Here is a 26685-nt window from a genome sequence, read left to right on the forward strand (position 1 = left end):
TGAGATCTCTGTATCGCAGGGGGTTGAACTAGATGATTCTATGATTCTATGAAATACTTAATCCTAAAAGCTATACTATAAAGATACAACTACTAACTGGAATAGTTCCAGTCGCATTACAGAAACAAGCACATCAGTTTACACTATTTTAATTCTAATATTTGGGTAAAAGATGTGTCTGCTTTCTTAGCTGATTTCTGTGTCTTGACTTACTGGGGAAGGCGCAAGAACAGTCCTGGCCTGCTTATTTTAATGGTTAGTTGGCAACCTTATTAGGACACCTACCAACTTGGGGGACCCAGGTGGCGCTGTGGTTAAACCACAGAGCCTAGAGCTTGCTGATCAGTCCTGCCAACCTAGCAGTTCGAAAGCACGTCAAAATGCAAGTAGATAAATAGGAACCGCTACAGCGGGAAGGTAAACGGTGTTTCCATGTGCTGCTCTGGTTTGCCAGAAGCGGCTTTGTCATGCTGGCCACATGACCTGGAAGCTATACACCGGCTCCCTCGGCCAATAATGCGAGATGAGCGCGCAACCCCAGAGTTGGTCACGACTGGACCTAATAGTCAGGGGTCCCTTTACCTTTACCAACTTGGAAGGGCAGAGAGCTCACACACAAGTGGACCTTTTGTACACCAGCTCTGCATCTCCCTGCCATGGCGACAAGTACTGTATTTCGTTAAGGGCGCAGGAAATATACGAGGGGCAGGGGGAAAGAGCTGTCCCTTCTAAGGGTTGAAAACGCTTCCTTTCGCCTACCGGATCACAGCATAACCCCGTAGCTATCAAGAAGGCGTTGGAAATGTCGCCGAGAATACTACAAGCCCCAGAAAGCTTAGCGTCCCATATTGGGTTTGCTCCTCCTCCTCCCTCCTCGGTTTTCAACGGCGCTTCCAGGCCTGATGGTCGTTAGGCGTTTGCCGTGTTCGAACAGGCCAATGGCTGCGCGGTCACGAGGCGGCGGCGGGTGAGACTAGTTTGCAAACGGCCAATAGGCTTTTGCAGTTGAAGCGACCAATCGGAAAGCAAGGCGGCAGATATGAGATGGCGGCGAGGTCGGCTCTGAGGGGGAGAGGAGAAGAGAAACGAGCGGCGAGGTAGGTCGGTCGGGCCGAGGTAGCGTGGCGAGAAGTCTCTGAGAAGCTGAAGTGGGTCAGGCGAGGGCGGGGTTGGAGATGGGCGGTAGAGGGAGAGTTGCATGCCCGCGTGCCTTGGGCGGGGATGGCACGGGCTGTGCAAGCATTAGGGAATCGCGGCCCCCCTTCAGTGAAAAGCTGCTGGACTGAGACAGAAACAAGACATAGGGAATATGAGCCTTTCGCTGTGGTGCCTCAAGCATTTGTGCGGCCTTGGGACGTGAGGCCTGTGGTCCTGCCTCCAGGGCAAGCTGTTTCATAGAGCGGAGGTGCAATGCTCTGAAGCAACCCGTCTGCTCTTGCTCTTTGCCCAGGGGCTAAGGAGAACAAGGGGGGATCTCGCTTCTCCCTCTAGACGCGCCTGGGCGAGGAGGAAGTCTGGGGTGGAGCAGCGACGGGAGTGAGTAAGGGGCGACATGACAGAAGAATCTGATAACATTACGGGTGGCATAATAGATAGAGGAAGGTTTTCTCCCTCTCTCATAACACTGGAACGCGTGGGCATCCAATATAGCTGAATGTTGGAAGATTTAGGACAGATGAAAGACGAGGCACTTGGTCAAATTATGGAACTCGCCCTGCCAGGAGGCAGTGATGGGCACTAACCTGGGTGGCTTTAAAAGAGGATTAGACAAATTCATGGAGGAGAGAGCTGTCAAAGACTGCTAGCCATGATGTGGTTGTGCAATACCTCCGCAGCTGGAGGCAGCAATGGTTCCAAATACCGGTAGCAGTTGCTGGAAACTTCAGGAGGGGAGAGTACTCTTGTGCTCGGCTCACAGTGGTTTCCCACTGTGAGAACAGGATGCTGGACTAGATCCAGCGGACTCTTCTTACGTTCTGATGAAGGGAAATCCTAGTGATTCAGGACTGGGAAAGGGTTTTTTTGGGGGGGGGGTTGTTGGGTGGGATGAAGGAGAGATGCAGAGGATGTCAAAGTTCCAATCCAGTTGATATGTGGTTCTTCAATCTAGATATTTATTTTATTTATTGCATTTATATACAGTACCAGTTTTTTCTCCAAGGAGCTCAGGGTGATGTACATGGTTCTTCCCCTTCCTCATTTTATCCTCACAAGAAGCCTATAAGTAGGTTAGTGCTGAGAGACAAGTGACTGGGCCGAGTGAGGAGTTGAACCCTTGGTTTCCTAGGTGCTAGTCTGACACTAGCCACAATGCTGCACTGTCTTTCCATGTGTCAGCCTAAAGTACAAAGTGTGGGTTTCTGCCCTAATTTCAAAGGAATAGTGTTAATACAGAGCTAATGTGGTGTACTAGTTAGTGTAGGACTAGAATCTGGGAGACCAGGCTGCATATCTACTTGACTCACTGGGTGACTGTGGGCCAGTCAACCTCTCTCAGCACTAACCTTCTCATAGGCTTGTTGTGAGGATAAAAGGGGGAGTGGAAGAAGTATGTATGCCATCTTTAGCTCCTTGCAGAAAATGTGGGATGTAAATAAATCAAGAAATAAAAGCAATGTGTTAACAGTCAAGAAATAAGTCAGAATAAATTTTCTTTTTTAAAATACCTTTTAATTTTCCAGAAGACATTTTCAAAACAATTGGTTCCCCACCCCCGGAATAGAATACTAATGTGTCACATTTCCCCATAAATCTATACGCATAATTGGTGGGTGTCAGTCATCAGGGTATTTATTTGAATATTTTATAATGGGATGCCATATCACAACAAAATATTGGTTGCATCATTCAGGTCGAGTACTCTCTTAGTTACCGTAGTTTCTCAGATAAAGCAATTGTCCACTTATTCTGTTTCCATTGTGTGGTGTGTAGATGATCAAGTCCTTTGCCGTTTTGTTTTGTTTGTTTTTTGCTATGAGTGGTTGTGTCACTACTAGAAGAAAGGTGGTAGGTTCCTTGTGTAATAAAATAAAATTTCTATTTTAATAACATCCTCCTTGCTTTGTGACCTTTTGATTTTTTTCAGGGCTTCAGCATGTTTATTCATCACATCCTGTAGGTTAAATGGCTTCTTTGCTCAAGCTTGATGGAGTCTGCTGTAGAGTTAATGCTGCAGTTTATTTTCTGTTGTATTTTTCAGGAAGCACCAGTTCTTTTTTTAGGAGCTGCAGTTGGAGCAATTATGTTTGATCTTACAATGTAATCTTCAAAGTCATCCATTAGCTTAGGCCTTTGATACAGACAGCATGACTACGGCTCTTTTTGTAAGAAATGCCAAAATGAACACTCAGTATTCATTTCTCCACAACAGGCATGTTTTATTAAGCAGTTGGTTCCTCCATAGATTATTTTCTGACCACCTTTCACAGTTAAAAGGCCTTTCTTTGCAATTACTTTTAATGCCTTTATTCCTTGAAATAGTTTTATGGTGCTACAAGGCTCTGATATTGACCCTCTGGAACTTGGAGACTACAGGAGGAAAGTTTTCTTAACACTTATTTTATGGCATAACCTTAAAGGGCTGCAATCCTTCAGATGCATGAAGTGTTATTCCAAGTTGCAGGTGTATGTACACATGGTTGGTGAGGATTTAAATCGGAGGAAATGAAATGCAAAAAAGCATGAACAATAATAATTATTAGCTTCTTATTCTCCAAACAGTAGTTGATGATGCCATCAGCATCCTAGCACTGATACAAATATACCATTGTTCAAACCACAGATTACAATTTGTCAATATTTTAGATGTTAAGCAGACACTGTTCTGTGCTTAATCAATTCTTATATTTTCCCCATAGGCCAATTGCTCCTTGCAATATCTTTTATAGTTAAATTAACTGTTCTACTTACTGTATTAATATCCCTCTGTACCTGCCGTGACTGAACAATCATCTTCTACTGTGGCCTTACCTCGAATGCATGTGGGTGTTCCTCGCCTTATTTATATTTTATATGTATTTTATAGCCTACTCCACCCTGTAATCCCAGCTTGAATTACATACAAGTAACATGCCTTGCCATAAATTGAAGCATATCAAAGCAAGCAACATCAGTAACAACACTGCAGTGGAATGCATATTCTTAACTAATCCTGTACCCCCGAAGACCTATGCAAAGAAATGTGTCTTGACCCACTGACAATGTGGTTACAATAATACGGCCAGATGCATCTTAGAGGAAAAGCATTGCACAAGCCCCCTCCCCACTCTGTCATGGCCCAAACCACCTGTAGGACCTACACTGCAGACCTTAAAACCAAGGCGAGTCAGTACGTACTAGAGGTGCTCTTCAGATATTTCAGCTTCAAGTATTAGTTACTTAAGCATAGGGTCCTAAGCACCAAGTTAAAAGTTCTGGAAGATGTCAGAGGCTCAGCCTTGTGCATGACTGAAAAAATATATGCTACTAAAAGATGCCTAGATGTTGCATCAATTAAAGCGATCACATAATTCCATTAGTCTGTCTTTCTATTGAGCCCAGCTCCCCTTCGTTTTGCTATGGCACTAGATCAAAGTCCTTGAGGATTTTATTCCATTCACAAAAGTCTTCTCACTCATGGCATTGTCACTCATCCTTTCCTCTGCCCCAACCCCTTCATGAGAAAAACATTGCCCTTGCTAATTTGGTTTTTCTTCAACCTTGGTAATAAAAACCAAATAATCTTTTCTTCCTTCTCCTGGACACCCACTTTCTAATTGGAAGGAAAGAATATAGAGGGGGTAAAGCAGCAACACTGAAGGTTATTGCACTGTTGATTGCAATACTATGGTGATAAAAGCAGAGAATCCAAGCTGCAAAGCAAACAAGATTGCTCCCCCTGCCCACACCATTAACTGCTCTTTTATAATATTATGCAAACTGTGGGAGTGGGCTGTACACATCCTCCTCCTTTAACATGGCTGCAGTACAGGGCTTTTTCTATTGTGCATGACTGGGCTGTCTGAGAAGGGTTCTAACTGCATGTGCTGTCTCGCATTTCCATTTCATTAGCGTTAATAATAGGCAGGCATATTTTTGTGCGGGGGAGTGTTGCTGATAAAGTGACCTTTCAAAATTACAAAGCCCAGTAAAATGTAGCATGGAATAAGGGGGTTTAGGGCTGCTTCCAACTGTGAGGTCTCTAATCATAAAATTGGGTTGGATTTTAGTTGTCAGGGCAAGACAATAAATGGACTGCAAGCCCATTTCTTTGTTACAGTATACCCCAAATGCATGGGAGATTAAAGAATTAAAACAAGGGGAAAACTGTACTCCAAAGATCCTTCAGGCTGGTTTCAGATGAGAAAAAGGCAAGAAGAAGAGGTGGAATGTAACCTCTAATTATTTTTGGCATTGTTTTCTTTTGATTGTTAGGTTTTTGAGAGTAACTAAAATAAAATTTAAAAATAAATTGGGGGTGGGAAAGACAACAAATGATGGAGGCGGGCTGCCCCACGATCTTATGCAATGTACATCAAATGTAGTTACACACTGGGGAGTGAAAAAATGAAAAGGGGAGATTTTAAAAAGATTTCTTTTTATTAATTATTTTGTTATTTTACTTGTAGCCAGCCTTTCACCAGCCCTTCTAACCAGGGCAGGTTAGAAAAATATCACAACTAAAAGAGTACAATTGTATTAAAACCTCAAAAAATATAACCACAAAATTAATCAGTAATGCAATTGACAACAGCACAGGATAGTAATTGAAGAGGAGGCAGGATATCCACTCAACCAAAGGCCTGCATAAAGAAAAGTAGATGTGTGGTAAGTCTGGACGGAGATGATGTGTGAAAGGTTTCTAGTAACTGGGAATGGTGAAGTCAATGAAAGAAGTAAAATATTTTGAGGTTAAGTGCTAAGGTTGCAAGCTTTTGCAAGTCTCCAGCAGCGAGTGACATCAGATCTACCAGGTAGGGTAGGTAGGGCACAGTCATGAAGGCACTAAGACAAAGACAATAATTTTATGCAGAAGATGTGGAAGGAAAGTCAGTAGAGATGAAAGTTTATATATTGTGTGACTACGCATATACACATAGCATGTGTATTTTTCCATGTATAAGACTAGGTTTTTTCCCTAAAAATAAGGTCAAAAATTAGGGGGTGTCTTATACACAGATACATCCCCCATTTACTTAAATATGAGTCCTCCCCAAATGGGCATCTTATACATGGGGGGGGGGGCGTCTTATAGAGGGAAAATGCGGTGATATACTGGACATGAATGAGGGGAATGTACCAGCATGAGTCCAAGAGTTATTTTCAACTGCGATGTCAAAACTATTGTGAGGGTTTGCTTAAAATTGAAGAAATCTTAAAAGCAATTGTTTAAAATCATGGGCAGAGTCTGTCAATGACTATGACAAGGGCACTTTTTTCCATTCAGTGTTCAAGTCTGATGGAGGTGACATGCCTAGCGTTCCATCTGTCACTTTCTGTGGGGTAGGATAAGTGGAGAAGAAGTTGGTTAGCTTGAGTTCTGCTCTGGCTCCATATCAAGGTTGATGCATTTGTGCCAAGAGGGCTAATAAATGAGTCTTTGTGTTGTTTAGTGTGCATGGAATTTGCATAGGCTGTGCTGGAGCAGGCAGATCTGTTTCTGAAAACAAGGAGCAAGTTATTCTCGCTGTGTCTCTGCTTCCCAATGCCTCATCAGAAGCTTTCTGCACTTGTGTAAGCGATCTGATTTTCTGTGTTTATTAAGTAATAGGGGCTATCAGATTTCCTAGAAGTTTAGATTTGAAACCCCACAAATAGGCAGGTATTGCATGAATGACAGTCAGATTTAGTTCAGTGGATTTTCCTTAATGTCTCTAGATCATTACTGGGACACAGGGGAGGGGAGGGTGAATAACTGGCATAGCTTTTCTGTGATCAGTTTTCTTGGGTGAAGATGCTAACTACCACATTAAGCAAGTAGAGAGAAGTTGGATCTAATTAGATTACAATGTGTTTTGGACAAAACGTACTTAGTGGTGGAGCTGGCCTGGGCTGACATGTATAAGACAGCAGAATGTGCTGCAAGTGGGAGGTCAATCGACAGTCATTCCCAGCTGCTTGAGCTGAACTGCTCCATCTTGTCCTCGGCTTGTTAAGCACGTCAAACTGCAGGGAAGTCTACTGAGCAGCACTGGAATCAGACTGCACTTGGCAGCCAACTCACCAAGTGGCTGGAGAAAGCAGTACTTCTCCATGCTTTGCTGCTTTTGGAGTGATTTTGCCAACTTAATTGCTCCAATTATTCAGAACCTACTGTCCAGATACAACTCACCCCTAGACTGGCACTGCAGCAGGGTATTACCTACCAGGGGGTGGCTTTCAGGTAATCTTGGTAAAAATATTCCACTGCATTACGGCATTCAAGTGCATAAGAGATAATTTGGTTAAATTCATGTGACAGCCTTTCTTCTTGTGTGTTGGGTACGTTATCTCAGAAATGTCTTTAAATGTTTGACTTGCAACAAATTTTTCATAATACTTCACCTCTAAGAAAACAGATAATTATATTTGTTGAGTCCAACTGAACCCCCTCATAAAATGGGAATTTGCTCTCTTTGCATAGAGATAAACCTGGCACAGAATGTCACATCTCAGAAGATGATGCAATCTCTACCTCAAATCTGTTCTAGATTATTTTCATACACACTTAGTAATTTGGAATGTACGTTAAATTGTTGGTCTTTTTGTTAAGTATTTTGATTAGGATCCTTATACCAAACTTTGGCCAGTCATAAGGTCTGGCCATCTGTAGGGTCTGATGTGTAATATGACAGGTGAGTGCATCCCTCCAAATAGTTAGAGACCATGCTGAAGGACTATCTGCAGGTTGTACTTGATTGATTGCTAGATGGTGTGCTATCTGGTCAGCCCCACCTGACTTGATTTATACATGTTATACTAGTATCTACAGCAAGGATAAGAAGCCTCAGGCCATAGGGATCAACTGTGGCCCTCCAAGCCTCTCTGTTCAGCTTTCAGGACTCTGCCAAAGCCTGTCACCAGCCCTGCATCCTCAAGTGCTTTTATCTAGGTTGAACCTATTCTTAATTATTGTAACATCTCTTTCTTGCCTTGCTGCAGGGCATTGGGCATATTGTGTGTGTGTTTTAGAAACTTTTACGTGGTGGATATACCCTCCACTGGTATGTGGTTCCCAGGAAGACTGTCCATGAGGGAATGCTGTCCTCGGGCTGAAATAGGTTCCCCACCCCAGGTCTGCAGGTAGCTCCTGCGTAGCTGAATATTTTAATTTGTGTTAAGCATGTCTCCCAAAGTAATGTATCTTTGTTTCTCTCCCTAGTGATGCCATTTGCAGTTTAGTTATCTGCAATGAGTCCTCCCTTCAGCGGCATCAGATCATCTTCAATCCAGACTTCTTTGTGGAGAAGCTGCGACATGAGAAACCTGAGGCATTCACAGAGCTTGTGGTCAGTAACATCACCCGGCTGATTGACCTACCTGGAGCAGAGCTAGCCCAGTTGATGGGACAGGAGGACCCTCAGTTGCCTGGCACATCCTCAGGGTTTTTCCGTTCCCTGATGTCTCTGAAACGCAAAGGTGAGCCTGATGTGTTGGCTAACATTTTCCCCTTAATTTTTTGATGTTGAGCCTTGGTATCCTGAGTACAGCCTCTGCTAAGTGTCCCACATATGTGGCAACAACTCCAAGGAAGTATGTGAAAACTTTTCTGGTCCAAGTACAGTGCAGATCACCCCCTTATTAAAAGGAAATAAGATGGGCAGTACAGGCAATTCTCATTTTACATGGGGGTTCAGTTCTGGATCCCTGCGCGTGTTGGCGAAGCATGCGTAAGCCCATTCTACCCCCACCCTGTTCCACCCCCATTCTCCTCCTTTTCAGGACATCTTTATGATGCTTCAGGGCTACTTCTGGGTTTGGCGCCTTGTGCGTGATCATGCGTCATTCGGACCTTTCAATTCCATTCTTATGGAGGAAAAAGCTGTTGTTTCTGTAGCGAAAATGGTACCACCCATGCTAGAAGGTAGTACTGTATATGCAAAAAAAAGTCCTGAAGCAGAAAGGGGGAAACTGCATGGGTGTGTGCTCCTATGGAGGGTGGGAAGAGGAGGTGGAAAGCAGCAGAGAGTGAGGAGGGTGTGGTGTGCAAAGATGCCTGCCCACAACATGAGATCCACTTTTGGGGGTAGTTTACTACGTACAGCTGCAATAGTAATGGCCTGTGCCTCTTGTTTCATCTGGAATAGGAGAGCTGAGGAGAGACCTTTGCTTAGTGAAAGAGCATGCGCTTTGCATTTGGAAGGTTCCACATATAATCCCTGGAATCTACAGTTTAAAGTAATGTGAAAAATGTTTGCCTGAGATCCTGGACAGCTGCTGCCAGCCAGACAAATAGCCTACTCAGTTCTAGATGAGCAAATAGTCTGAGCAGTGTAGTCTATGCCCTATATCTCTCCTAGAAAAGCAATCACTGTCAACTGGTGTACCCTCTTCCTCCCATTGTGCTGCCTACACTTTTGGGTGTGCCAGGTTTGGATGAATGTTGTGCTCCCGTGCATACTTGTAAAACATTTATGTTTAATTCTTTGGTCAGCTGGTCATTCTGTGCTACTAGCAGGCAAGAGGATTCCTATAGTTAAACTCTCCTGCTTCAGCTGGCTCTCAGTCTCGGTTCCCTTTGAAGATACAGTGGTACCTCTGGTTAAGAACTTGATTCATTCCGGAGGTCCGTTCTTAACCTGAAACTGTTCTTAACCTGAAGCACCACTTTAGCTAATGGGGCCTCCTGCTGCCTCCGTGCCGCCGAAATACGATTTCTGTTCTCATCCTGAAGCAAAGTTCTTAACGCGAGGTACTATTTCTGGGTTAGTGGAGTCTGTAACCTGAAGCGTTTGTAACCAGAGGTACCACTGTACCCTTATTTGTATCTCCTCTTCAAAGTCTTAACTAGACCTATGTAGCTGCTAAGAGCAATGTTCCCATGATGTTGCTTAGAGATGCTGACCACTGGTCGTGTTAGCTAGGGATGATAGGAGTTGTAGTACCAGAACATCTGGAGGGCCAAGTTTGGCCATGCCTGCTTTACAGCCTATATGTATGAAGTTTCAGGTAACTTTGTAACAATACATATACTTGGTGATAGAAAAACAACAAGTTTTTAAAACTCATAAGAGTTCATGTTGCTATTGAAACCAGCATGGATTTGGAAAAGTGAGAGGAAGTGGGGTGAGAAGTAAATGGAAAACTAAGAAAAGCAATGCTCAATTAAAGCTGGTTTTTTAACTGACAGGTTTTATTGAATATTCATATTATAGGGTAATAGAGCTGGTGGTTAATGAGTTTGAACAGCAAGAGTAAAATATTCAACTGCAGGGAGATGAGAGGTGGAGGGAACCAATACTATGAGGAGAAAACAATAAAGTCAGTCTTGATTGCAGTTAATTTCTTGGCTAACAGGAGTTGCTTGCTGTGTCTGGCTTGGGCAGATATTCAGATTTCAACTATGCACTTGTAACAGGACCTTTGGCATATCTAATGTAGCCAGTTAGAGTGTATTCTACAACAAATGTCTAAGATCTTATCCTTTCCCCCCCTCATAGTTGAATCCTGTATTTTCAGTTTTTTTATTGTTCCGATTGGCCTGGCAATTACCTTCATAGAAAGCCATGGCATGATGTTTGTGTGTGTACACACACACAATTATTTTCAGGAGCTGATCAGTAACTTCAGTAATACTAAATCATTGTGCTCCTAGATTCACTGGATTCATTCACAGTGTTTAAAGATATAAGCCGAGTATGCGCTCTGCTTTCATGATGTAGCCCATGAAATATATCAGCAAAATATGAAGCCCAGATAACTTAGCAGTTATGTGGTGCCTGCATCCCTTTACCTCTCACCTCACCTCACTTAAGTATATTTGTTATTGCAGCTCAATCTTGTTAATTGTCTGATTATACACCTCCTTGGTTTCTGCAGATGCTACTTTAGGATTCCCCCTGAACAAATAAGAAATTTGGCTAAATACAGCAAGCCTCTACAAGCTTACAAAAATACTTACTAGTATTCTGCACAGCTCAAGGTGCTCTTCTGCTTCATAGGAGTTTCCAGATATTGGACTGTGGGTTAATTGTGAAACCTGGGTCCAAGGGACAAGTTTCTTTTGACCTTTTCCTCCTGTACAGACATTGGGTTTTGCAGAAGTAAATATTGCAGCCACTCCAACCAGCATGGAGGGAGAAGGTGTGATGAAATCCTTTATGTAGCTGAAAACTTATAGCTGGGCAACTTGTGGGATTATATGCTGCCTTTGGCAGAGGACCAAGCATCAAGAGATGGCCTGAAGCTGGCATGTTGCACTTAGCTGACTCAGGATGCCCTGCATTTGGCTAAAGTTGAAACATTGACTTAGAGCTGATAGCAGAAACATATCGGCCTACAGGTATCTAAATGGAGTTCCATGTGCTGAGGCTGTGTACCTATGAATTCCTATGATGGAGACAAATAGGGAAGACCATCATTGTTATGAAATGTTCAATTAGGCCTGCTGGAAACAGAACGTTTGTCAAGATGGACTTTGGGTTTGCTCCAGGAAGTTAGTTTTTATATATTTCCTATTCTTCTGTGGAATCTGTTCCTTTGGGTCATTTTGAAACAGATCCAAGTTTAGAAAACCCAAGTATCTGTTTTACAGCATACTTCCCTTTCCAGATCACAATAAGAGTTTTTTATTTGCTTTTTTTTAACCTAAGGAGATGAGGAGTTGCATTTGCAAGAGAAAGGGTCGAAGTGAACACACAGTGTGAACTGGGTCTTTTTTATTCTGTCTTTTCAGTATAGTATGGAAATGCTTACACATTTCTGGGTCTTACAACAGTTGATGATGTTGGCTACTCATTATCTCCTCCTTTTCGCCTCTAGAGAAAGGAGTGGTTTTTGGAACTCCACTGACTGAAGAAGGTATTGCTCAAATATCTCAACTGATAGAGTATCTGCATAAGAGTAAGTGGTTTGTGGTTTCCTTTCTGTCTTTGTTTAGTCACGGATAGTGGACTGGTCTGGGGGCACAGATTTAACTCACTTCTGAGCTGAGGAAGTCCTAGGAGCTATGTGATTCTAGACACTATTTTCCTCCCACCCCCATATCAAATGCTTAGTGATTTTTTTGTACTAGACCCCTGTAGGATGTTCAGATAATGTGGCAGGAAGAAAAGGAAAGTATAAAAGGTTAAGAAGCTTTGTCAATACAGTATACTAGAAAAGGACAACATTTTATCTAACATATTCTTGATACCCCTTTTGTCTTTCTTCCCATGCTACAGATCTGCGGGTGGAAGGCTTGTTCCGAGTGCCAGGAAACAGTACCAGGCAGCAGAACCTGAAAGAAGCCTTGAACAGTGGGACAGAAATTGACTTGGATTCAGGGGAGTTTCACTCCAATGATGTGGCCACTCTGCTGAAGATGTTCTTGGGGGAATTACCAGAGCCTTTGTTAACCCATAAACATTTCCATGCACACCTCAAAATTTCAGGTGAGTCAGCCTTGGAGGGAAGTGGGAACTGGCCCACAGGATGTCAGCATCAATAACTTGGGGTTTGTCTTGTTCAGTGGTAAAGCTATTGGGTTAAGATTAGAGAAAGGCCTACTTTCTCTGTCCATGTTATAATAGGAATATATAAGCAAGAAACCTTTGGGATTTCTGATTGTGCTGAGGAAGGGAAGAGTGCAAAGGAGTGTGATGGCAAGTTGGGAAGGGGCAGTTCATTAAATAGTGTATAGTTTCCTGAAATGTGTGTGCAGTTGAAGTTTCTTGAGATGTTTTCATGTTAATAGATCTGATGCAGTTTGATGACAAGGGCAACAAGACCAACATACCCGATAAGCAGCGTCAGATTGAAGCACTGCAGCTCCTCTTCTTGATCCTGCCAGCCCCCAATCGCAGCCTTCTCAAATTGCTGTTGGATCTGCTTTATCAGACAGCCAAAAAGCAGGACAGGAACAAGATGTCAGCTCATAACCTGGCTCTTATGTTTTCACCTCACATTTTGTGGCCTCGAAATGTAAGTGGTGTTAGATTTTTAGGCAGCAGTACAAAAAACCAGGCTGGGAAGGAGTTCATCTGTCCTTTCCCAGCTTGGCTGCTGTGTCCTGACTCCTGAAAACAAACCTACCTTTACCAGCGAGCTTGCATCTTACCTACACTCTAACAATCCTGCTTTGGTGTTTCCCACTATTGCCAGGTGACTGCCAGTGACCTACAGGAAAACATTTCCAAGCTAAATAACGGGATGGCTTTCATGATCAAGCACTCGCAGAAGCTCTTCAAGGTAGGTGCTGCAAAAGGAAGGGACAATCTCTTTCTCTTTCAGTATCTGCTTAGCGAATGTCTCAGGCTGTCCCCTCCTGGGGGAAAATATGTTCTGTGCACAGTCCTGACACTGTCAAGCCTGACATCTTTTTATCTATTACTTCCTTGGAGGTGCCATGTACTGTGCCTGCTCCCTTTGTTGGGTAGATCACAAGTGGCACTGATATGTGAAAACAAGGCCTCCTATTCTAAATGGCAAACTATCCTGCACATGTGAGTGTCCTTGTAGTTACCGTGCCAAACTCTGCCTTAACCAGATAGTGCCCCTTTCCTGATCAGTTGCTATCATAGCCTCTGAGACTGCTCTCTGGGTCCTCATCTGTCCCTCTTTGCTATTTAGCTTAATAAATATCCCTATTAATGGCTAAAATATCTAGAAAACTAGGCAGGTTCACATTTGTCAAAAAGTAAGACTCCTAAAGCATCTGGGAGCATACAACCTATCTGAGATGGTAAAGGACTGAATGTTTGCCCTGGGTAACCCTCCTACCTATAAAGGAAGCACACTTCAGAAGATTTTGCATGGATTACATTCAAATATGAAGTTGCTGGTCTGGCGGAGTGAGTGCCTGGAGCAACTGCTATAGGATGGAACCTCAGAGTTGGGGAGACTTCGGCTTAATTGTCTCTGACTCCTTCTGTTTCACTCTCCTTCCAAGGCTCCCTCATATATCCGGGAATGTGCAAGGCTGCATTACTTGGACTCCAGAACACATGCCTCAAAGGTAAGAGCAGTCCATGACATTGGTCGTGGAAGGGAACACCCAACATGGGCACCAGCAGGTCAGCAAACTGATGACTAAAACAGTTTTTTCATGCAGGGGTGTCACAATAGGGGATGGGGGGCCCTGGGCTCCACTCTGCGGGGGGCAGCGCGGCGCCCTCTTGCCACCTCCACCGATGGCTGCTGCTACCGTGGCGGCAGTGCGACCACCATTGCGGAGGCCCCAATGTTGCTGGCCTCGCCCCTCACTTCTTTCTGGTGGGGCGGAGGCAAGGGGCGGGCCAGAGAGCAGCGTCAGCGGCGGCCGCTGACGTCCCTTGCCGCTCTACCTCCGCCTGAGTAGGAAGAAGCACAGAGCGTGCTATGGATAGGCTTGCCGCGCACTTTGTGCTTCTTCCTACTCAGGCGGAGCGGCGAGGGGCGTCAGCGAGCTACGGAGCGGGTTGCTGGCAGCGCCGCTCTAGCATCGGGATCCTCAGATCCAGGCGACGGACGCCCCGCCCCCCGGCAACCCGCTCCGTAGTGCGACGCGTGCGTCATGACGCGTGACGGACGCCCCGCCCCCCGGCGGGGTGCCTTCGGGTTTGCCACCCTGGGCAGACAGAAGGCTAGCGACGCCGCTGTGTTCATGAGAATTTCCAATAAGGGATTCTTTGAGGGGAATCCATTCCTTAGCAAGGCAGAAAAACCGTTAATTAGACCCCAATTTTGCCACTTGGACTGCTACATATCCCCTCTAATAAAATGTGTTCTAGTTATGCTAAAATTCTAGAGAACGGAACAAATTCTCATTTCACTGTCAAAAATAGGACAACATTTAGTGTAGCACATGCATTATTGGGGAGAGAGGAAAAGATCAGGCCCTCAGCTGTGTACCCAGGTCTGGCTTTGCTACTGGATATGAAGCTCAGGCTACCTTTATTAGTGTGATGAAAGACAAGATAGGGAGTGGGGTGCTAATGGTCTTTATAAGACAAAACAGCCTGAAGTGCAGAGTGTTCTTCTGAATTTTTGCAGGATGACTTGGACTTGCCTGTGCCCCGGAATTTCAAAGACTTTCAGCTTCTGAAATTCAAGAAGCGAGGACTGGTGGATCCCTCTGCCCACCAAGAAGACACCCAGCAACATACAGAAGAAGCACTGAAAGAGCTCTTCCACCATGTTCATAATATGCCAGACTCTGCCAAGAAAAAGAAGCTCATTCAACAGGTAGAACTTGAGTAATTGCCTGGAGCAAAGAGGCATGAATGGGGCTTTGTGGGAACCAGGATCGATCTTTAGGACAGATGGGCAATGCTGCAGAACTAATCATGCTATAAAATGTGTGTTCTAGTTTCAGAAGCACCCTGAAGCTCTCACTCCTCAGGCAGGTGCATCCACACCCCGGACCCAGAAGCGGGCTCGCACTCGTTCCTTCAGTGGCTTAATCAAGGTAAGGATCTTTCTACCATTAGCAGTAACTTCCACTGTAGTGGTGCTGCTTAAGTCACTTCTCACTGGTGTACGTATCGGGCATATTGTCTGCTGTCCAGGTGCATAAGCTTTCTGATGGCATGGGGTGTACATATTCAGGCTTCCATAAATAAGCCCTATTCTTGTTCTGTTGCCTTTTTCTTTTCCTCCCCCAGTCACAGCCCCGGTGTTTTCCTTTTTTTTCATACAGCGTAAGGTGCTGGGGAGTCAAGGGTCTTTGGATAAAAAAGGGAAGGGTGCAGTTTTGGAATCGGGCATGAAAGAGCAGAAGCACGGCAGCAAGGAGAATGTTAGCATGGTAAGGCCAGCTGGAAGAACACTCACTGTGCACTCATAATGGGGTTGGTTCATGAAGGGGGTTGCCTGCAGTTCATATCTGTCTGCACTGATGTGGCTCCCTAAATTATCCTGAGCACAACAGGGAGTCTGGAAATAGGCCCAAAGCTCTAGATGCATCACTCGCATGACTAACGGAGCAGCCTAAGCTGTGTTGATGTTGGGGTCTGGAATATGCCATTGCTATGCGAGTGGAATGGCTACTAAATGCAGTACATGCTCAACCCTGGACATGAGTGGGGAATGGAGGGGGGAGACACCAGCCATGACCCCAACTTCCTTGGGAACACTACTATTGTCCATCAGTTCCAGAATGTGGTAGAAATGATACCTCCCACGCTGCCCAGAGGCAAACCACACTGGCTGACTTTCAAGTGGAGCCATGCTAGCTACCACCATGCTTCCTCGATACACAGCATCCCAACATGTGAGCCTCAGTAGCACGGCACCCAAGAGGCCCCAGGCAGCCTTGCAGGAAGGGATCCAGCACCTCAAATACCCTACCCCACATTGTTGCACACCAGCCTCAGATCCCTGGCAGCCCATAGAACCAACCCCCAACCACCCTGTGCCTGATGGCCTCTGCCTTCTGGGTAGCATCCTTTCCCTCACTGACTGCCTCATATCCCCTGGCAGCAACGCTCAGCCCCCTCGTGCATTCTCAGTGACCCATCTGTGGAGCCAGAGGAAACAGGAAGTGGGGGAGTCCCAAGTCACATCCAACCTCCCTATCCACCCTCCTTCCAATAGTTGCATCCTAAGACCACTTGAACCTGATTCAACAGTTACGGAACATTGATTTTTTTATTGAATGGCACTCGATAGAGTGGATCTGAAAAGATAAAGAGGCATGTACATGGTTACTAACCAGTCATCCCAGTAGAGTTTTTGTGCTGAGTAGCCAACCCTACAGAGGAGCAACTGGAAGGGAAATTTTCTGTGCCATGTTTGGTATAAAGATGTACTGTTGATGTTGACATGGATGTGTATTGAAGTGGTATGGGATCCAGCATAAGTGCTGCTTGTCTCTGTTGCCCATAGCTGTGACGCCTTCCAGATATGTCACTGGCTGAGCGTTCTGCCAGCATATCTGTTGTGGCAGTGACACATGTGGCATTCTTCCAGTGCAACAGGGTTTCCACTGAATCCTGTAACCCCTGAGCCAGTGTAGGACTGAGCCCATCTGCCCTGTTGCTCTTAGGTAGTTGAACTCTTTCTTTCCCAGTGTAACAAAAGGCTGTTTCTTTCCTTTCCAAATCTGGGGAATTGAACTTGATGCCTCTGCTCCTATTGGCTGATGGCCATTTTTGCATTTGGATGCTCCTTCCTTCTCAATTAAGGCTCCATATTTTTTTCTGCAGCAGCTTAATTTCCAGAAGTTTGGCAGACAAGTGTGTGACACGACAGGCTAGTAAATCTATGCAGCATGAGTAGGATCATGTTAGAAGTTGACTTGAATTTAGGCAGGCCAGTTGCTGGCAACTGAATCATCCTATCTTAGAGAGTGACAGCAAGGTTCAGAGGTTAGAGTTTTCTCATCTTCCCTAGTTACAGAAACCTGCTTCCTCTCCAGCCATCAATGTGATTTGAGCAAGTCTTAGGTCCCTTGAGGATAGGAAAGGGGAATTCAATTCTATATGTATACATTACCATGTACAGTATAAGCAGCAGCAGCTTGCAATCTCATGTTCTCCTTTTTGGTATGAAACCTATGGACTTACAGACCTGCCTTTTAGAATCATAGAATCATATAATTGTAGAGTGGGAAGGAATCCCAAGGGTCATCTGGTCCAGCTCCATGCAATGCAGGCATCCTGCCCACAGTCATCCCTGGGTGTGCTTGAACCATCAACCCTCTGGTTAACATTCAGACACATTGACCCATTGTGACACAGACACTGCAAATATTCTTTTTAAGTGTGTGATGTGTGTCTATAGCTTGATGCCTAAACTCATTGCCAAGAATTGACCAAGAAGCTGCTGTCAGAATGGTTAACTTTTATCTGACAGATAAAACTAGTGAATCAAGTTAAAGTGTTATTGTTAGTCCTCAAAGTGCCTTGAATAGGCTATTTCTGTTGGCAGCATCCGTGAATGAAAGGAAGATGTGCAGAGAAGCAACCAAGCTAGAAGAGTGGATGAAAATGCTCCTTGGCCTTAAATCTGGTCTTCTCAACAGGAAGTAGACGTGTAATGGGGTGAAATGTGTTCGTGGCTTCCTGTCCTTTCCTAATGCTTGCAAGCACAGCTCAGTACAAATGTACTAATTATTCTCCTTCTGGTACAGGACTCCCGTAAATATACTCGATTCCATGGTTCCTCGACGAAGGAGTCTTCCATTTGAAGATCCACTCAATGGTCTCTCTCTCTCTATATATAGAGATATATACACACACAGCAAAGACTTGCAGCTCTGTGGATAATGCCTGCTACTCCCAAGCTGTGAGTCAGGACTCGCTTATCCCTCTAACCTCACTTATTGGATCCTGGCCTACAACTGTGTGTCTGCCAGAATAACAGACTCTTCCATTGAACATGAGGAAACCACTATTCAACCACTTGTCTAGCCTGAGAATGGACTGGACAGTGTCTGCAGTATAGCCTCTCTTTGGAGAGGTTGCTTTGTATGCCTTGTTCTCTGAGCTGTCCATCTTCCTAACAATTCTTTGGGACTTGGCTTACACTGTCCTGTTTTGTGGCTGGTGTTTGTTTGTTTTTTGATTTTGGCTTTTAGTGTGTACACACACTGTTTCTTTTACCCCTGCAATTCCCATTAGCATCCACAGTAGAGTCAAGCTTTCAGATCCCCTTGGCAGCTAGGCTCATCTCGGCATCTCTTTGTATGGAAGTCTCTCTGTTGTGGTTACTGATGGGATTTGAGAAGTAGCTGTGCTCTTAGCTGCCTCTCCCAGATTGCAGGGATCTCCCTCAGGCCTGTGGCTCATCTGTCACAAATCCCAGCGTCGGAAGTATCCGAACATCTTAAACCAGGGATGCGGGGAGCCTGTGACACTCCAGATGTTGTTGGATTCAGTCTCCAGTTAGCCCAGCCAGCATGTCCTATTCTTGGGGATGATTGGGAGTTGTAGTCCAGCAATATCTGGAAAGCCACAGGTCCCTCATTTAAGAGCAGCGGTAGCAGGAAATAATTTCTGCAAACTGCCCCTTAAAAAAAATAAGAGCCCAAGGGCTCCTTGTCTGAATTCTAGCATGTCTCGTGAATCACCTGCAATGTGATTACATCTTTCTCCCCTCAAAAGGCCGCCAGTTCTGTTGCCACAGACACTTGCCTTCTGCCTGCTACAATTATTCGTCTGTCAGCACTGATTGTCAAGACAGCGTTTTGGCTGAGGCTCTGCCTGATGGAGTCTGTTTCACTGCCCCCTACCTGTCACATTCCCATTGTCTGTGGCCCAGGCTCTGATGTACATTGCTCAGGCAGGACAGGGGGCTGACAGTTTAATGACTGTTGAAAATGCACTGAAAGAGAGGAACTTGGAAATGCAGAAGGCTAACTGACTCACTCCCTGGAAAGGAGGAGAGGCTGTCAAGATGAATAAAAGAAATGTTCCTGTTTCCTTCCATCAACGAGAAGAGGGCAGGTGGGAAGGTGGTGCAAGGTTATAGCAATACAGCTATTTGCAGCTCTATATTTGCTAAGTTTTCCCCTGCACCCAAAGGAAGAAGTGTCTCTCTGGGTCAGGGGTGGTAAACCTGTGGCCCTCCAAGTTGTGTTGGACAAAACGCCTATTAAAACTCCCACTTATTACCAGTACACTCTCATCAGCCGCAGCTAACGTGGCTGAGTTGAACAACATCTGGAGGGGCCACTTACTATTCCTGATAACTGGCTTCTGCCTTAGTCTCAGAGAGATTTGGCTCAAAGGCTTTTGCAAAAGCACTGTATATTTTAATTTCCTAAATATGTGAGGATTGAGCTTTTTATTATTCTAAAAAGAGTCCTAAATCTGTGTCAGGGACCCTGTCAAACGGCCTTCTGATGTGTAGAGATGTATACACCCCTGTTAAAGCAGGTATGGGTAACCTGTAGCCTTCCAGGTGTTGTTCAACTTGACCTCTTGTCACCCACAACAAGTAGCCATATGGTCTGCAGCTGATAAAGAATTTGGGGTCCCACCACATCTGGAGACTCACAGGTTAGCTGCTTCTATGTTCCTCATCTCCCCAACCCCCAAGCTGGTATGGAGCTTCAGCCAAAGAAGTAGAAAGCTGCTAACACTTGGGAGGTCATAGACAAGACTGAAAAGTGCCCAAAAAATGTTAGGGGAAGCAATCATAGTGGGCAAAACCAGTTTTGGCTACTCTAGATCTTAAGCTTGTGTCATCCAAATCTTAGCGGTATTGTAAGTGAAAGCAGGACTGCCCCCATTGTTTTTCATGTTTTACTGTTCTCTTAACTTATCCTTGTGTGGACAACCTTTACTTATTTATGCAATGTAGTAATGTAAGTAAAATAATATGTTGTTTCTTGTGGTGTATTGCCCGCTGTTAATGTGAAAATCCTACATTAAATACTGGTGGTTATTGGTGCCTTCTTAACAGGCTCTTGGTTAATTTTATTTTTTATGCAGAATGGTGATTGGATTTAAGAGACAGAGAGTCTGTTACCATAAGCATAATGACTTTAAAAGTTTGTACTTCTGGAGCTGGACTTGATCAGGGGACTCCTGTGCCTGTCCCCTTCCAACTATCAGCAACCCACTTCTTTTCCTCTTGCTCTTCTTCCCATTACTGGCCCAGTATTCCACAATGGTATAGAAAGTATGCATCACACTAGTCCTCACAGACATTGTAAAATGGATGGGCAAACTTGTGGCCCTCCATTCTGTTACTGGAGGACAACTCTCATCTGCTCTAGCCAGCACAGCCAGTGGTCAGGGATGGTGGGCATGGTGGTCCACTAACAGCTAGAGGGTCACTGGTTCCCCATCTCTGCTTTAGAAGGGCTTCTGAAAAGACATTTGGGGAAAGAGGGAGCCTGTGTTAGATGATCACTATGGAAAGAAGGTTCTTCCCATGGACTGAGTTAATGGAGTAGAGAACCAAGACAACGATGCAGTCAAAATCCACCCCACTTCTCCACAAGGCTTAATCAGAGGGGAAGGCATAGTTAGGCTTTCTGCTGGCATTGACCCCTGTTGAAAACCCCTGGAGAGCCACTGCCAGTCAGCCTAGACAATGTTGGATTAGCTGCACCATTTCTCTGGCTCAAGGCAGCTCCCAGTCAGCTCTGAATTGCAAACTGCTTAATGTGCCATGCCTTGGGATAACCTGTGCGTAGAAATACCAATCTACAGAACATCCAAGTTGTTTCAGAACAAAGTGATGGGGAAGAGGCTATGCCTTGCAATCATCCAGCAAGCTACCAATAACTGCATTCTGCCAACCCATGTAGCCAATGCTACTTCTGAAGCATTAACATTGCTAAAACCCAGAGAAGTTATTTGTTGCCATGTGCTGACAGTCAAAACTAAGGGAATCGGAGAGATCCTGAACTCAAACTACTTCCCTGGAGACTGACCTTGGGAAAGGTCTCAAAGCTATTTTTCCTGGAAAATGAAATTTTGTGAGAGTTTGAAAAGTCATGGCAGCAGTGATGATAGGATGTGAAACCTGGTTGCCTTCCCATGCATGCAAGTGTCTGTCAATAACTGGGTGGAAGGACCTGATACTCATCTGCCAATTCCCTTTCTCCGATATTAAAATCTAAGCAAACTCTACTTTATTCTCGGGAAAGAGAGGAAAAATCTTCTGCTACAGAGCCAGAAGAGGGAGCTATTTGCTCATCCATGTCTTGAGATTTCCTGTCTACACACCTTAGCATGATCAGCTGGTACCTAGGTGAAAGGGATTGTGACATGAGAGGTGATGGAGCAAAGGACTGCTATTCTCATTCTTGGTTTGGCCAGTTTTCTCTGTTTTAGCAGATGGGGCCCTGTGATTTATTTTCTTCATTGCCTTCACTTGATACAAACGGCAAACTGCTCCAGATTCCTCAAGCCAAGCAAAATGGGGCCCACACGCCAACCCGATGACATGCTGTAATGCAGTTCCTGATGCAGATGAAACACAACAGCCCTGTAGCAGTTATTAATGACTCCCATCCCAGGACCACCTTCTAGCTAGCCATAAATACAGAGAAGACAACTCCTTGGCATCTCTATCAATAAAGCAGGACAGGACTATTATGCCTCCCTCTCTTGTTGGGCCAGGGAAAGGGTTTGGTGGGCTCCATGCAAAGGAAAATCAAATGGAGTTGAAGAGAAGCAATGCGATGCCCAGTGTACTTCCTTTTGAATCCTTCCTGCCCCCTTCCGGGAGCCAAGGCAATCAGGAAAAACCCTTGGGAACCAAGTCCTCTCCAAAGAGGCATGAGTTTATTGCAGTAAAACTGCAGTGTTTGACACTATGGAGAAATATGCCAGACATACTTGGCAACAGCAAGTGGAAAGTTAGCCTAATAAGCAGTAAATTATCCCACTCTTTCCCTGAGGAGGGATAATGAATTTCTCCCAAGTAAAGGAAGAGAGAGGGAGAGAGAGGGAGAAAGTGTAACAGTGAGTACAAACAGGGTCTCTGGCTTCGAGATTCTACATGGAACAGTAACCAAATTCCCACAAATTTGTCACATGTGTGTGGAATTTGATCCATTTTGTGTAAACGATGGCTAGAATGCGGTGGGGGAATAGCTGGCACATTCTGCAGCATCTGTTAGGAAAGCTATTGTAATAAGAGTCTCTGAGGGTTCCAGGACAATAACCATCTCAAGTCCACGTACCTGCAGTTGAAGCCAGTTTCCTGAGCCACCCAAGTGGTGGGATCTTTCCTTTTGCCCGTAGGAAATAAACTAAGAATCAAGATTACAAATAAATACTTTCTCTGGGCTGGGAGACTGCTACAGTCAATTACCCAAACAACCGTGAAGGCCCTTGGTAGGACCGCATAACAAATCCCAGAAGCTACGACCAAAATAGGCTTCCGTTGTAACCAATAACGTGCTACATTATGGAACTCTGGATGGCTTTAAAGGCTGGAATAAAGCCATATTGGAAGGGGGAGGTGTTGTGTGTCCTCTGACTTGACAATATCAGACCTAAAGGTGGCGGAAATCCAAGTATTTAGCAGCTACTATGAATGCTTTTAACCTACATTTCAAGGGCATATGTAAATTCCACCACCATGCTTGCAGATGTTGGTCACCATGTCGAATCAGCAACCAATGGCTGGAATTGAGTCATATTTTGACAAATGTACTCTCTGTCTCTCTGAACCCAGCAGGACACGAGCAAATCTATGCCTTTATTGCTTGTATTGCCATGTAAACAATAATAATTAGCACTGGTAGCGACATTGTCCCCAAAACAGGAGTGCAATAATTGTCACAGCCCACTTGCATGAGGGCTGCTCTTATATCAAGGCAATAAGTCTTGGATAGACCCTTGTAAGTTAAGGAAATGGCAGGAGTGGCCTTCAGGCTTTGTGACTTGACTAACTGGTGTTCTCAAATATTACTAGTCTGACGCTGAATTGGCCCGTTTTTGACAACAATTACTTCTAGAAGTTGTTCTGGAGATGTGGCAACCATACAGGCTTTGAGCCCAGTTAACCTGGAAATGAAGAGCACAGCAGGCCAAATGCTAGAAAGGAAGTTTTCACCTAGTGGTTAGAGGCCATTGCAAAGGAGGCAAGATGGGAGGGAGTTCCAAACTTGGAAGGGAGTTCCAAATTCTAGGGCCGCCCAGAGCCTTTCTGCTATTTATTACCTACTTTTCTTCCTCTGCATTTCTCATGGGTACGCAATATGTCGCACCTTATAGCCATAAAGCAAAGTGGTTCATGCAGTAGCTAAAACATGGTTGTTAGTGTGAACAAGAGCTGGGGAAGCTGCACATTCTGAGCTGGAAGTCTTGTTTATATCTGAACTCAGGCCGGTGAGAGAAATTATCCTGGAGGTACAGCACACATTTTGTGTTTTAGCCACATGTTCCAAGGCTCGGCCTAGGACTGGGAAAAAAGACCCCAGAACTGATCTCTGTCTCAGGTAAGTCCTGCTTTTTCTAGCCCCTTTTATTTGGTCTTCTCACACATACCATGCTGCTCACAAGTGCTCAGAGATGCTTTTCCTTGACATCTTCTGGTTCTCTGTGTTAGTAGCTGTAAGTCAAAGTTGTTGGAGCTCATGACAGGGGCCCTTACAAATAAAGAGAGGACTTTTGAGCCACACCTTTCATTGCATTTTCTCAGTCATTGTTTCATCAGGAGAGAGACTTTCAGAGTCCATCTTGGATGCTCTGGCTACAATTCCATCTCTGTATCTCTTTATGGCAGGGGTGGTTCTCATGAGGTTGTTGGACTACAGCTCCCATGATTCTTGACCATTGCCTCTGCTGGTGGGGGCTGATGGGAGTCATAGTCCAACAACACCTGGAGGGCTCCCCCTGCTTCATGGAGACCGTTGTGTGCAATAATTTTGCCAGCCTCAAGAGAGTGCTGGTGTGACAAGACAAAAAATGAATAGCGGTAATGATTGTTGAAATTACTTTCCTAATGGCATATAATGTAGAACCTGATGTATTCCATTAAGACAGCAATCAAATCATCGTCATGTAATGACACATCTCAAACCTCCATAAAGAGACTTTGTAGGAAAGGAATGGTGGAAAGAGATTTCTATAATAAATTATGAAGAGAACTAGAATTTGTGAAAATTTTAATTGTGCCTCCACCAGGAATATGAGAGAGGAATAATGAACTGCCCTAGTTGAATATGAAAGCAAGGTTCTGCTTTTGTCATAAAAAGCAATTGAGGAGGTGTCTGGTTTCACTAAGGGGTAAATGTGTGGATAATGACTGGTGGGACGGAAAAAATGGGCTCAGAGCTTTTGAGGACCTCTTTGAATTATGTTAGTCTTGTGGGAGAATAAAGGATTTGATCGATCAATACAGATCCAGGTACCTGGTCTTGTGCGAAGCAAATGAAAAAGCAAGGGAAGGCACAGTACAAAATACATTTGTGAAAGAACTCGTCTGAAATCTGCCCTTACATTTACTCTCTCTAGCATTAAATCGGTCTTCCAAAACACATTATTTTCAAAATAATCTCATTCGTTCAAACTAGGTGTGTCATATTAATTACATTCATTTTCATTAGGATCTAGTTCCATATGATGATTGCTTTTGACATTTTTATTTTATCCTTCCAAGTTGCTCAGGGCCCCTCCCCACACATTTTATTTTCACAACCACCCTGGGGGTCGGTTAAGTTGAGAGATAGCTAGTGACTTGTCCAGGGTCACCCAATTGCTTTTTGGGTGAATGGGAATTTGAAACCGGATCTTCCCAGACCTAGTCCAGCACTCAAACTATTCCACCACCCAACGCCAATTAAATACTTAACTATTTGGTTAGGGTTGCTTCTGTGTGTTGCTATTGGCAAACTTCCTGCATCAGAAAACAGTGAAGGGTTAGCAAATCTTAATTCTTTCACAAAGACCATCTAGTGGCAAAGGCAATTCAATCCAATCATGAGTTTAAAAAATCAGTAACAACTCACTTGTCAATCAAGACTTGGTGATCTACAGCCAGGTACATTACTGCAGGAAACATGTGTTGTGTTGTGTGACTTTCAGTTCTACTTATGTCTATCTGCATATGAGCTATTTGATACTAATACTGTTGGTCTTCATTATCTCCAGATGAAGCATCAGAAGTAGAGGTTTTGTGACCCACTTGTTATGCATGTTGAAAGTTGAACATGAGGAAGCAATGATGGATTAGCCTAGTGGAAAAATGTGCAGTATGTGCAGTGAATGGTAGCCAGACCTCTCTCTGAGCTTCTGGCAGGGCTTGCTGGCTTTTCTACAGAAGGCTTTCCAATTACATTGTAATAATCCAATCCAAAATTGGTAACTGATAGACAAAAAGCTCAATTTCACTTATTAACCCAAAAGCTTATTAAAGTCGTTAATAAGTTCGTCTATAGTTTTCTGATAGTTCTTATTTGTTAGTGTTGTAACCTGCTCTGAGTTCTTCTGACCAAGAGCGGGATGTAAAATTTAAAAATAAATGAAAATCCATTGGCCACATCTCAATGTGAGCAGCTTGTTGTTCTGATTGAAAGTGGAGGGTAGAGTAGCCTCTTATTTTCAGCATGCTTTTTGCTTCCCTGACATTCCTACTTTCAACCTTGAAATCCTCAGTGACCTCCCCTTTATTCTTTTATTCTGGTGGGAACAGACAGTGACACCCACCATAATCAGTAAGGCAGGAATAGTTCATAGATCCACTGTGGGGACTATAGGAGTCCTGAGCATCTGGCAGGGCTGGCCTGAGAGGATTATATGCCCTGGAGGAAAAATAGCTCTGCACCCATCCTCAGCTTTGGGTCTCTACACTTCCCAGTTCTAAACACACACACACACACACACACACACACACACACACCTTCCTTGTCCTGACTGGCACTGACTTCTGAAGCTGTGCTGCCCAGCAAGGCAATGTGTATTACAGTTGCTAGGTAACTGCAAAGCTCAATGATCTGGTTAAGCATGGGTGGGGGTATACATGCCCTAGCCCCTCTGGTATCCCAGGTCAGACTCCCTCTTTCTCAAAGTTAGCACCAGCGAGCTTCCGTGGGCCTGTCCCACATGTTGCTATTCTGACTCCAGCTGCACCAATATGAACATGAACATCTTCCCCTCCCACATCTCGAGAGCCATAGCAGGGCCTGCTCCAAACCCAAAGCCC

General features: G+C 44.5%; 1 protein-coding gene across 2 annotated transcripts; it reads left to right on the plus strand.

Annotated features, from left to right (window-relative positions):
• The first annotated feature begins 1038 nt into the window (after positions 1 to 1038).
• On the plus strand, positions 1039 to 20474 carry ARHGAP19 (Rho GTPase activating protein 19). 2 transcript variants are annotated; one of them, XM_060274683.1, is made up of 11 exons: positions 1039 to 1097; positions 8339 to 8595; positions 11938 to 12018; positions 12339 to 12548; positions 12851 to 13077; positions 13258 to 13344; positions 14045 to 14110; positions 15127 to 15318; positions 15443 to 15541; positions 15773 to 15880; positions 18004 to 20474. In XM_060274683.1, exons 1-11 carry the CDS (start codon positions 1045 to 1047, stop codon positions 18010 to 18012), a joined length of 1389 nt encoding a protein of 462 aa, XP_060130666.1. In that variant the 5' UTR covers positions 1039 to 1044; the 3' UTR covers positions 18013 to 20474. The 2 variants fall into 2 exon arrangements, with proteins under 2 accessions (XP_060130666.1, XP_034989929.2); XM_035134038.2 differs by lacking the exon at positions 1039 to 1097 and adding an exon at positions 6652 to 6711 and having other exon boundaries at positions 18206 to 20474.
• Positions 20475 to 26685: the final 6211 nt, after the last annotated feature.

This window comes from Zootoca vivipara, chromosome 5 (genome assembly GCF_963506605.1).
Source record: "Zootoca vivipara chromosome 5, rZooViv1.1, whole genome shotgun sequence".
In the NCBI taxonomy this organism is placed as follows: Eukaryota; Metazoa; Chordata; class Lepidosauria; order Squamata; family Lacertidae; genus Zootoca; species Zootoca vivipara.

Bases quoted from the DNA above. Each gene is read 5' to 3' on its own strand.
- ARHGAP19 (XM_035134038.2), top strand. From the start codon at position 6,683: ATGCCTCATCAGAAGCTTTCTGCACTTGT. The intron at 12,019-12,338 runs GTAAGTGGTTTG...CCCATGCTACAG, and splicing joins GATAGAGTATCTGCATAAGA to ATCTGCGGGTGGAAGGCTTG. The intron at 12,549-12,850 runs GTGAGTCAGCCT...TCATGTTAATAG, and splicing joins TGCACACCTCAAAATTTCAG to ATCTGATGCAGTTTGATGAC.